The sequence below is a fragment of the Physella acuta genome, unplaced genomic scaffold (genome assembly GCF_028476545.2).
Source record: "Physella acuta isolate Inbredline_101_S28 unplaced genomic scaffold, ASM2847654v3 ptg000098l, whole genome shotgun sequence".
Classification (NCBI taxonomy): Eukaryota; Metazoa; Mollusca; class Gastropoda; family Physidae; genus Physella; species Physella acuta.
Window position 1 is genome coordinate 386004 of NW_026731618.1, and position 13376 is coordinate 399379.

Here is a 13376-nt window from a genome sequence, read left to right on the forward strand (position 1 = left end):
TTTATTTTTTTGCACGATTACAAGACTATCTCTACACTTCAAATATACGAGAAAGTAATTAACGATACGCAATGTTTAAAATTACGTTATTACTAATAAGAGACAAAACTAGTTAATAAAAAGTCTAGTGACAAATTAAGCGCAATTTCCTTAATTAATCTTTTGTGACCAAACGAAAGGATATTTTTTGAAAACTTTCTTCGCCAATATTGTTTTAAATTATGGCAGAAATCGATTGGTAAATGTTTCAAGTCGCTAAGTTGTCTAGTTGCCGAGATATGGGCCAAAAACTGCATTTTTTAAAAGTTTTTTTTTGCTATTTTCCGGGAAATCCAGGATGGAATTTCGGGAATTTGTTTAGCCCACAATCATCCTCGGAACTTGCTTAACATATTTGCTTTTGGAACTAGTCCTCGATATTGCTTCGTTGAGGACTTAAAGCTGGGGACACACATCCATCCAGAAATGACGAGTTAATAATCGCAATTCCTGTAACGAAATTGCGCTAAAAAATAGATAAACGCCTTATTTATTTGCCTAATTTGCTTCCCCTTGGCACCATAACTTTTAGGCTACCATCTTTACAGCTCTGAATTGGAGCCTAAATACAAAGAAATTGCATCAGATTGTACATCAGGCTCATACTAAATACAAACCTGTAGGTGTGGTGCTTGATCCTTTAGTTAAATCAACAGCACTAGATTTAGGTCTGAAATTTAACATTGAAAATAATGTTAGCTTTAAGTGCGTTGCTTGTCAATGTAGTAGAATAATGTGTGTTAAAAATGTTATGGACACTGATTACTTCAGGAAGTAGGGCCTAGGCCTACCCACTATTTAAATCGCAGTTGATGTTAACCAATTAGGAACCGGTACAATCTAAGCCTAATTCTCCCTCATGTATCGATGTATGCAGTTTACATAAATTAACCTTCTTAGAAGACTTAAAATAAAAAGAACTTACCTTTCCTTCGGTCCAGATTCTGTCATTTCAATAACTCTAAAACAGCATACGTTTGTTTATATAAATACAAATATAATACAATAATACAATATATATATATATATATATATATATATATATATATATATATATATATATATATATATATATATATATGTGTGTGTGTCTGTGTGTGTCTGAATGTATCTGTGTTTGTGTGTATTTTTGAGTTTGTGTGTGAGTGTGTGTGAGTGCGTGCGTGCGTGCGTGTGTGTGTGCGTGTGTGTGTGTGTGTGAGTGTGAGTTTGTGTTTGTGTTTTGTTTGTGTTTGTGTTTGTGTGTGTGTATGTGTGTGTGTGAGTTTAAGTTTGTGTTTGTGTTTTGTTTGTGTGTGTATGTGTGTGTGTGTGCGTGCGTGCGTGCGTGCGTGTTACATGACAAAAGCTAAAGATTACTTATTATTGGGCTTTTTTTTTTAGGATGGCGCGACCTAACAATTATCCTCCGCGAACAAATTCCAGCAAATGGTATCAATAAACATCCAGTTTTCTTCTGTACTGAGCAATTACAGCGTGTGTGTTTTCGTATGAAGACAACATTAGCCAACCGGCTGAATGGAGGGTAGTGGGTTTGAAAGAAAGTCTAAGAATATTTGAACAGTTCAACCTACACGGACGACTGGTCATCTTTTTTGTTCGCTTCAGCTACATCTTCAGCTACTCCTCCTTCTCCGACTCTGAAAATGAAAATTGAGGAAAGATGTAGGGTGGACCTGGTGGAGGGGATTAAAGAAATGTTGTATGGTGGACCTGGTGGAGGGAATTATAGATATGTATGGTGGAGGGATTATAGAAATGTATGTTGTATGAATTAAAGAAATGTATGGTGGGGGGGGGAATTAAAGAACTGTTGTATAGTGGAGTGGATTAAAGAAATGTATGTTGTGTGGATTAAAGAAATTTTGTATGGTGGAGGGGATTATAGAATTGTTGTATAGTGGAGGGGATTAAAGAAATGTTGCATGTTGTGTGTAATACATGTCTAATCCAACTCTACACCTCAACTAATACGTGTCTAATCCAACTCTACACCTCAACTAATACGTGTCTAATCCAACTCTACACCTCAACTAATACGTGTCTAATCCAACTCTACACCTCAACTAATACGTGTCTAATCCAACTCTACACCTCATCTAATACGTGTCTAATCAAACTCTACACCTCACCTAATACGTGTCTAATCCAACTCTACACCTCAGCTAATACGTGTCTAATCCAACTCTACACCTCAGCTAATACGTGTCTAATCCAACTCTACACCTCAGCTAATACGTGTCTAATCCAACTCTACACCTCAGCTAATACGTGTCTAATCCAACTCTACACCTCAGCTAATACGTGTCTAATCCAACTCTACACCTCAACTAATACGTGTCTAATCCAACTCTACACCTCAACTAATACGTGTCTAATCCAACTCTACACCTCAGCTAATACGTGTCTAATCCAACTCTACACCTCAGCTAATACGTGTCTAATCCAACTCTACACCTCAACTAATACGTGTCTAATCCAACTCTACACTCCAACTAATACGTGTCTAATCAAACTACACCTCAATTAATACGTGTCTAATCCAACTCTACACCTCAACTAATACGTGTCTAATCCAACACCGACTAAGCCTCAACTAATCGCCTAGATGTCAAGAAACGCCACAATGGGGGTGCATGAGGGGGGGGGGCGAACCGCACGGGCTGACACTATTTAGGGGGTGACACTAAGGCAAAAAATTGAATGTGGATAAAATTGTACTATGTGCTTTTTAAAAAATGTATATACACATTTAAAACAAATGATGATTACTAAATATTAGAAAGTATATAAAACTGGAGAATAAAATAAAATATAAAGACCGTTAAAATAACAAGGTTTTAAATTCATTGAAAATAATAAAACAAACTTTCTTTAATAAAAGCTTTGATTGCTAAAATATGTAAGAGATAGCATGATATCTAATTTTTAGCAATAAGCATTTGTTTTGTTTTTAAATTTGTTTAGATTTTAATTTTAAAAGCACGTGATATAATTTTTTCACCATTCAATTCGTTTCTATTTCAGTCAACACAAACACACGACTAGAAATATTTTCTTAAAAATATCAGCAACTTGCTATCTGAACTCCGTTTATTAATTTTTTAATAAATTATTCAATATCAAATATGGTGATTTTTATGTATTCTTGTATTGTCGTTTTAAACAAAGATGTAGTGAAAGTTGAAATAAATGTGTAACACAGGTAACTATAAGTTAAAGGATGTGAACACAAACCCACCACCTACCTATCTATTTATGTGAGAGCTTGTACAATCAGATATTTTTCACTATTTGAGTAACAATTTATTCGTTTCAAATTAAAATTAGCAATAACGTCAATAATACAATTTAAATATTTAAATGAAATTGATACGGTGAAAAGAAATATCATTAAAAAATAGATAAATGTAAAGCGTAAAACAAAAGATAAATAGATAAATGTAAAGCGTAAAACAAAAGATAAATAGATAAATGTAAAGCGTAAAACAAAAGATAAATAGATAAATGTAAAGCGTAAAACAAAACAAAAATATAGACGAACTTTACAAAGACATCCTCCATTGTGGTTGCTGTCAGACCGAAACCAGTTATTTTTAGCTGTTCGGCGTCATTTTCTAGAACCTTCAGCAACTCTGGAAACATTTCTGTCACGTTTTCAGGCAGCAGGTAGTGTATCTCAGAGTTGGTTTCGCTCTACAGAAATACATCAAAAGATGGTCTAACAACTACAGGAATATATCAATAGATGGTCTAACATCTACAGGAATATATCAATAGATGGTCTAACATCTACAGAATTTATCAATAGATGGTCTAACAACTACAGGAATATATCAACAGATGGTCTAACAACTACAGGAATATATCAATAGATGGTCTAACATCTACAGGAATATATCAATAGATGGTCTAACATATACAGCAATATATCAATAGATGGTCTAACATCTAAGGCAAAATATCAATAGATGGTCTAACATCTGTTCTATAGGAATACATCAAAAGATGGTCCAACATTGAAAGAATTTTGTCTATTCCAAAATTTACAGAAATATATATTTCATGGATACTACATAGAATGACAAAGTAAACGGATATTTCATCCAATGTAGTACCATTGATTCAATGGTTCTATGTGTCTTAAAAGCTGAATCCTATCGAGTTGCAGACAGAATCGATTGCCACCGTTTAATGGCATATATATATATATATATATATATATATATATATATATATATATATATATATATATATATATATATATATATATAAATGTATATATATAATAATGTACGTATAGTGATACAATAGTAGTAGGACAATATACTGATTCTTAAAGTTTGAACACGTACTATGTACTTAGCTTTAGGAATAATCTGAAGAATCTGCTCAGTCACAACATCAGTCAAACAAGATGGCTGCTTAACGATCTTCAGTGTATATCCTGCCCCTGTTAAACACAGCATAGCATTATAATCTCATGATATCCTGCCCCTGTTAAACACAGCATAGCATTACAATCTCATGATATCCTGCCCCTGTTAAACACAGCATAGCATTACAATCTCATGATATCCTGCCCCTGTTAAACACAGCATAGCATTACAATCTCATAATATCCTGCCCCTGTTAAACACAGCATAGCATTACAATCTCATGATAACTTGCCCCTGTTAAACACAGCATAGCATTACAATCTCATGATATCCTGCCCCTGTTAAACACAGCATAGCATTACAATCTCATGATATCCTGCCCCTGTTAAACACAGCATAGCATTACAATCTCATGATATCCTGCCCCTGTTAAACACAGCATAGCATTATAATTTCATGATAACTTGCCCCTGTTAAACACAGCATAGCATTATAATCTCATGATAACTTGCCCCTGTTAAACACAGCATAGCATTACAATCTCATGATATCCTGCCCCTGTTAAACACAGCATAGCATTATAATCTCATGATAACTTGCCCCTGTTAAACACAGCATATCATTACAATCTCTGTTACAAAAAGCATACCATTACCTTGAGGTTTATATAGAGTAGAAATGCATGTTGAACCGAAAACATTGTAGTCAATTTAAAATTGAACAGGTTTAATGCACAAAGTGCTGTGTGCTGGTATTACGCCGAAATTAAAGAGCAAGAAATGTGCCAGCAATATAAATAAATTCAAGAGGGACTTTAGATTAATGTGACGGTTTAGATCATGTGAGCTCCAGAAAAGATATCATGTCGTCATTAATAAGTCGGTTTAAATTCAAGTATGCAAGAGAGATTGCACATAAGAGGGTCGAGAGATTGCACATAAGAGGGTCGAGAGACTGCACATAAGAGGGTCGAGAGACTGCACATAAGAGGGTCCTGTGGATATAACGATCACAATGAACAGCATTCTTACATTCCTAGATACTTGGCCAGTTGAAGGGAAATACGACTGGGGCTAGGCTGATAGTGTTTCTTACTTTTTTCTAATCTAAAACAATATCCCCAACTCAAACTAAATCTTCGAAGTGGTAGAAAACTTTATCCGAACTGTATTTAATGGAAACGGTACTTTATCTGGAACCAATTTAACGAGAAACGGCATTTGATCCGGAATCAGAAATTTTGACAGAACAATGACCAGAAACGAAAATTTATTCGGAAACGGCAATTTTACCAAAAACTGGCCTACAACCGGAAGGGGAAAAAGTCTGAAACCAGAAAATAACCTTGAAACGGAAACGTGTTTCAACTGAAAAGAAACCTAAATCTAAACCCAAACCTTTAAACTGCATTAGGAACTTTAACTTTAATTGAAAAGAAACCGTGCGCAATAATTTAACCTTAATCGTATCTATTACTTTCTCGAAAAAAAAACATATGCCTGAAAAAAAATGTCTGTTTGCTAATTTTATTAGGTTCCAACACGTTTGTCAATTTTTAATAGGATACGCTTGATAGTACTAATTTGAGTATACAATAAATTTATCTAGATCTACCCATAAACTAGATTTATGCTGTCAGGGGAAAGTAGGCCAAACCGAAACTAATTAGTTACAGAGAAATAGAAATATAAAAACACAATAAATAATTGAGTTTCTTAATTAACTACAAGATAATTGGCCCGTTGAGGGAGAAATACAACGGGCACTGGGTTGATAGTGTTGTCGATTTGTCTAAAACTTAACCACCTCAACTTCAGATTTAACCGGCAACGAAAAATGTCAATGAAAACGGATGTTTATCCAGAATCGGCATTTTAACCGGATTTAACCTTGATCGGCAAGTAGTTACTGCACATTATTCTAAATACTGTCGTAGTCATATCTCATAACCTTGCATCTAAGCTCTGACTTGAAAGAAGCCGCATTTAGAGCTTCTTTCAGGCAACTCTTCGGGTGGGGGGGGGGGCAGAGCCCCAGAAGAAAGTCTACCACCTCCTATAATGACATATAACTTATATAGAAAATAGCGCCCTAGAAGAAAGTCTACCACCTCCTATAATGACATATAACTTATATAGAAAATAGCGCCCTAGAAGAAAGTCTACCGCCTCCTATAATGACATATAACTTATATAGAAAATAGCGCCCCAGAAGAAAGTCTACCACCTCCTATAATGACATATAACTTATATAGAAAATAGCGCCCTAGAAGAAAGTCTACCGCCTCCTATAACGACATATAACTTATATAGAAAATAGCGCCCTAGAAGAAAGTCTACCACCTCCTATAATGACATATAACTTATATAGAAAATAGCGCCCCAGAAGAAAGTCTACCACCTCCTATAATGACATATAACTTATATAGAAAATAGCGCCCCAGAAGAAAGTCTACCACCTCCTATAATGACATATAACTTATATAGAAAATAGCGCCCTAGAAGAAAGTCTACCGCCTCCTATAATGACATATAACTTATATAGAAAATAGCGCCCTAGAAGAAAGTCTACCGCCTCCTATAACGACATATAACTTATATAGAAAATATACCATCAACAGTGTCCGCCCCCTTTCCCGGAAAATTTAGTCAACCTCCCCCACTCCCACACCCGAAAATTTCAAGTGCCCCACCCCTTCGGAATATAAAAAAAGCCTGAAACAAACACTGGTCGCATTTGAAGATCATACTTGAAATTTTTGCAGGGGCGAATAAAACCGAGTATCAATGACGTCATAATTATGGTGTATTTTTTTGGCATTGACCTTTAAATTCTGTTTACTCTAGAATCAATGACGACATATTATTGTCTGTACTTTTCCGGCTTTATAATATTTCCTACTATATGTGCCATGTGACGTTACGATTCATTTTTATTTTTACTGTTAAAATGATTCCTTTCCTTGTTTTTTCTCTATAGTAAAAGCGTTCCCAACAGATAAAGTGACAGAAAGAGTGACAGAATAATGAAAACTATTATTATAGATTTAAATCCTTAAATATATTATTTAAATATCTGAAAGTTACCAATTGATTTGATTAAAGTAGGATATAATGCAATTCAAACTAACACTAAATATAGTTGTAGATCATACTCATCAACCTTGACCCTAAGCTCACCTTTGACAAAGGTCGCATTCAGGGTTTCTTTCACGCATATCTGCAGGGGCAGAGGGGCGTCCACCCTCCTTCCCCACCCCCTGAACAAAGTAGATTTGATTTAGAAATGCATACCTTTATCAGTGCCCCCCCCACGAAAATTTAAAGAGCCCCCCCCCCCTCCCTCACCCGGAGAAAAATGTCTAAAAGAAATACCGATTGCATTTGTAGATCAAACAGAATAAAGCTACATCCATAATCTGGACAACCCACCATGACATAACTTGAAGATATAACTAGTCAAACCACCAACCCAATCACACGACTCAAAAACTACTCTCCTAACGCTGATATCTAAACACACACACATATACACACACACACAAATACATATATGTTTCACTAAAACACACATAACTACACCGACCATTCAAATGCCTTTTAAATCAGCAAAAGTATTTTCCGTAGACTGTCAATAAAAAAAATCTTTAAAAACATGGGTGTGCTACAACACTGAACCATCTAATTTACTCACCATAAACTCTCTTTAAAAACATGAGTGTGCTACAACACTGAACCATCTAATTTACTCACCATAAACCCTGTTTAAAAACATGGGTGTGCTACAACACTGAACCATCGCATTTACTCACCATAAACCCTCTTTAAAAACATGGGTGTGCTACAACACTGAACCATCTAATTTACTCACCATAAGCCCTCTTTAAAAACATGGGTGTGCTACAACACTGAACCATCTAATTTACTCACCATAAACTCTCTTTAAAAACATGGGTGTGCCGCAGCATTTAACTCTCCCCTCCGCCATGATGGCGATTCTGTCGCCCAGTACATCTGCCTCGTCCATGTAATGGGTCGTTAAAAGGATGGTTCGACCTTCTCTCATTGTCTTTAGGAAAGCCCACATCTCCCGTCTGGCGGCGGGGTCAAGGCCGGACGATGGCTCGTCCAGGAAGATGACCTGTCAATTAACTTCTCATTTGATCAATCAATGATTAACATCGTTATCGGAAATAGCTCGTTACCCTAGTTCTTGACTAGACATTAACACGAAAACTCTATACACAACTGACCCCACTCACCTTTGTATCCCCACTGAAAGCACATGCTAAAGACAATTTCCGCTTTTGTCCGCCTGACAGTTTTGAAGCCAAGCTGTTCATTTTCCCACCCAGACCAAGAGCGTTAAGACGGTCAACGATGGCGGCCTTGGACTCATTGTTGTACAACCCGTGAATCTAAAAAATACAAAACAATATCTAGAGGCAGGCGAAATGGTAGTAGAGCTAGCGGCAGGTCAAATTGTAGTAGAGCTAGCGGCAGGTCAAATTGTAGTAGAGCTAGCGGCAGGTCAAACTGTAGTAGAGCTAGCGGCAGGTCAAATTGTAGTAGAGCTAGCGGCAGGTCAAACTGTAGTAGAGCTAGCGTCAGGTCAAACTGTAGTAGAGCTAGCGTCAGGTCAAACTGTAGTAGAGCTAGCGTCAGGTCAAACTGTAGTAGAGCTAGCGTCAGGTCAAACTGTAGTAGAGCTAGCGTCAGGTCAAACTGTAGTAGAGCTAGCGGCAGGTCAAACTGTAGTAGAGCTAGCGTCAGGTCAAACTGTAGTAGAGCTAGCGTCAGGTCAAACTGTAGTAGAGCTAGCGTCAGGTCAAACTGTAGTAGAGCTAGCGGCAGGTCAAAACAAGAGCTAGAAGCAATCGAAATGGTAGCAGAACGAGAAGCGTTGATAGAGGAGTGCGCGGTGCTGACCGCACTGGATGACACCATGTAAGAGGGTGATAAAAGGTTTGTTTTTTTCATTTTAATTAATCATTAATTAGAGTTTAAAAGTCAAATACTAATTGACGATCCCGACTGGTGGAATAAAACTGAAGAAATGTGACCAACATTACAGCTTTAATGAGCAAGTATATTTTAGAGTTGTCATGTTATTTTACCGTACAATGTGCAAGTATATTTTAGAGTTGTCATGTTATTTTACCGTACAATGAGCAAGTATATTTTAGAGTTGTCATGTTATTTTACCGTACAATGAGCAAGTATATTTTAGAGTTGTCATGTTATTTTACCGTACAATGTGCAAGTATATTTTAGAGTTGTCATGTTATTTTACCGTACAATGAGCAAGTATATTTTAGAGTTGTCATGTTATTTTATCGTACAATGAGCAAGTATATTTTAGAGTTGCCATGTTATTTTACCGTACAATGAGCAAGTATATTTTAGAGTTGTCTTGTTATTTTATCGAACAATGAGCAATGTATATTTTAGAGTTGTCTTGTTATTTTATCGAACAATGAGCAATGTATATTTTAGAGTTGTCTTGTTATTTTATCGAACAATGAGCAATGTATATTTTAGAGTTGTCTTGTTATTTTATCGAACAATGAGCAATGTATATTTTAGAGTTGTCTTGTTATTTTATCGAACAATGAGCAAGTATATTTTAGAGTTGTCATGTTATTTTATCGTACAATGAGCAAGTATATTTTAGAGTTGTCATGTTATTTTACCGTACAATGAGCAATGTATATTTTAGAGTTGTCATGTTATTTTACCGTACAATGAGCAAGTATATTTTAGAGTTGTCATGTTATTTTACCGTACAATGAGCAAGTATATTTTAGAGTTGTCATGTTATTTTACCGTACAATGAGCAAGTATATTTTAGAGTTGTCGTGTTATTATGTCGTCGCTCTATTACCTTCAGGGAAAAGATGAGGTGTTCCTTGCATGTGAGTTTAGCGAACAGGATGTCGTGTTGAGGACAGAGGCCAATAGATTTTCTGGCAGCGTCAGTATTCTTACGCATGTCCAGACCATGTACGGTTATGGTTCCACTTGTAGCAGGAAGAAAACCTAACGAGTTGTGAAATGATACCTTTGGTTGTATTTGGCTTGGAGGTTAGCTTTAAGATTTCACTCAAAGATTGAAAATGGGGTTTTATTTTAGACTCCCCACACATAATTTAACGCTGATGTATTTGAACACTGACCCACCTGTGATCATGTTGATTGTAGTTGTCTTCCCTGCCCCGTTGTGACCTAGCAACACGGTTATCTGCCCCTCGTACACGTCCATATTTGTCCCAGCAACGGCGACATTTTTACCAAACATCTGGGGATCAGCAGTAGCAGTATAAAAACTACAAACAGCAAGTAGCAGTATAAAAACTACAAACAGCAAGTAGCAGTATAAATACTACAAACAGTAGTAGCAGTATAAAAACTACAAACAGCAAGTAGAAGTATAAAAACTACAAACAGTAGTAGCCGTATAAAAACTACAAACAGTAGTAGCAGTATAAAAACTACAAACAGTAGTAGCAGTATAAAAACTACAAAAAGTAAAAGCAGTATAAAAACTACAAACAATTGGAGCAGTATACAAAACTACAAATAGCATCAGAAGTAAAAAAAAATATACAGTAGTAGCAGATTTAAAAAATCCACAAATAATAGTGGTATAAAAAAATACAATTCTTTCAAAATATTCCCAAACATCAGAAAGCTTGGCTCATAGCACCCCCACTAATATATATATATATATATATATATATATATATATTAATACTAATAGTTTCGCTGTCTGTCTATCTGACAAGAACGCTCTGTCTGACAAGAACGCTCTAGAGAAAACATAAGGAAATTAAAAACATGCATAGTATTTCGAAAAACGAAGTATGACGTCGACACATTTAGCACAGAGTAGAAAATAATCTCAAAGCGGAGAGTAAACATTGAATAAAAAGGAAATTTTGTCTTATCTAAGTGGTTTGCGTGAAGAGTTTCTTTCATACAATTCTTCGGGTAGGAGCGAAGCCCCACCCCCGCGTAAGAACGTCTGAGCCCCCCCCCCCTCCCTAACTCAAAAGAAATTTCTTCATCGATACTCTATAATAAAATTACCGCCTAATTAATGTGTCTAATCTAAAAAGTGGTTTTCTTGCAATTTCTTTAATGCAATTCTTTGGGTAGTGGCTAAGCGCGACACCAGTGTTTCTTTCAGACTTTTTCCTCCCCGGAGAGGGGTGGGGGTACTTGAAATTTTCGGGGGCGGGGGTAGAATTTTCTGGGAGGGGGCGGACACTGGAAAAAGTATATAATTATATTTCGTTGAATGGGACGGTAGACATGTTTTTGGGGGCGGTGTGTGGGGGGGGTGGTGTGTGTGGGGGGTGGTGTGTGGGGTGGGGGGTGGTGTGTGTGGGGGGGTGGGTTGGTTTTAGTTTAGAGAAAAGAGACAGCACTATCAGCCTAGCGCCCGTTGTACCCTTCCTCAACGGGCCATTTTTCTCGTATATATTATTAATACTAATAGTTTCGCTGTCTGTCTATCTATCTGACAAGAACGCTCTGTCTGTCTATCTGACAAGAACGCTCTAGAGAAAACACAAGCAAATTAAAAACCTGCATAGTAATTCGAAAAACGAAGTATGACGTCGACACATTTAGCATAGAGTTGAAAATAATCTCAAGGCGGAAAGTGCACACAGTAATCTAATGACGTCATTGATTATCGCGTAAACATTGAATAAAAAGGAAATGTCTAATCTAAATGGTTTGCGTGAGAGTTTCTTGCATACAATTCTTCGGGTAGAGGCGAAGCCCCACCCCCCGCGTAAGAACGTCTGAGCCCCCCCCCCTCCCCAACTCAAAAGAAATGGTGTGTGTGGGGGGGGGTGTGTGGGGTTGGGGGGGGGTGGTGTGTGGGGGGGTGGGTTGGTTTCAGTGTTTCTTTCAGACTTTTTCCTCCCCGGAGAGGGGTGGGGGTACTTGAAATTTTCGGGGGCGGGGGTAGAATTTTCTGGGAGGGGGCGGACACTGGAAAAAGTATATAATTATATTTCGTTGAATGGGACGGTAGACATGTTTTTTTTTTTGGGGGGGGGGGGTGGAGGGGGGGCCGAGGGGTGGGGGAGGGGTGGGGGGCGGTGTGTGTAGGGGGTGGTGTGTGTGGGGGTGGGGGTGGTGTGTGGTGGGGGTGGGGGGTGGTGTTTGGGGGTGGGGGGGTGGGGGTGGGGGTGGTGTGTGGGGGGGGGGGGGGGTTGGTTTTAGTTTAGAGAAAAGAGACAGCACTATCAAAATGCGAACGCAAGCGCAATAAAACAAAAACGAAAACGAAAACACAATTGCTAACTCAAACTCAACACACAAACACAATCACAAACGCAAACGCAAACCTAAACGACAACAATTACGCATAACATAAACACAACCAAAATGAAAACGCCTCATTTAACTTAGTAAACGACTATAATACCCCAGCTTATCCATTGTCTATTATACTCACTTTAACGAACGTAGGCGTCATAGCGCTCACGGGAAGGCCCGGGGCGCCAAATAGAAATTTATTGGGGCGCCGAATTTGCGCGCAACTGTAAGTCTTTGGGATTGCGTGCGTGCGCGTGCGTGTATGTGTGTGGGTATGTGCGTGTGTGTGTGTTACGATAAAAGCCCGTAATCGGCTAATGTGAATATGGCCTATATCCCCTCCCATTAACCGGCTAGTGCCCAAAATAGTTCTTGATTTAGGACAATTCAGGCCAAAGTGTGTCATGGTTTGACCAAATTATCATGGTTTGACTTGATCTTCCAGTCAATATTTCAGATTTCTTTTTCTCATTAAAATAAAGTATTGATGTACCTTAATTAAGTTTCGGACTTGGATCCCGGCTTTCCAATCGCTGTTCGGTGTCTCAAAGTATTTTTCCTCCTCAGGGGGGATGTCTGGCAACTCCTTTTCTTCTACAGCAGTTGGGACCCAGTAGCTCCGCTG

The 13376-nt window shown here is 37.6% G+C and overlaps 1 protein-coding gene across 1 annotated transcript in view; it reads right to left on the bottom strand.

Moving 5' to 3' along the window:
• Positions 1 to 13367, bottom strand: part of LOC131930230 (phospholipid-transporting ATPase ABCA1-like) — a 38238-nt gene extending 24871 nt beyond the window's left edge. The window contains exons 1-10 of the mRNA XM_059286641.1: positions 13245 to 13367; positions 10598 to 10715; positions 10302 to 10456; positions 8680 to 8835; positions 8348 to 8558; positions 4395 to 4492; positions 3584 to 3735; positions 1614 to 1679; positions 965 to 1000; positions 657 to 709 (exon numbers count right to left, since the gene is read on the bottom strand). Coding sequence (XP_059142624.1) covers positions 657 to 709; positions 965 to 1000; positions 1614 to 1679; positions 3584 to 3735; positions 4395 to 4492; positions 8348 to 8558; positions 8680 to 8835; positions 10302 to 10456; positions 10598 to 10715 — 1045 coding nt within the window. The 5' untranslated portion in view covers positions 13245 to 13367. The remainder of the gene's footprint in view (positions 1 to 656; positions 710 to 964; positions 1001 to 1613; positions 1680 to 3583; positions 3736 to 4394; positions 4493 to 8347; positions 8559 to 8679; positions 8836 to 10301; positions 10457 to 10597; positions 10716 to 13244) is intronic.
• Between the last annotated feature and the right edge of the window lie 9 nt (positions 13368 to 13376).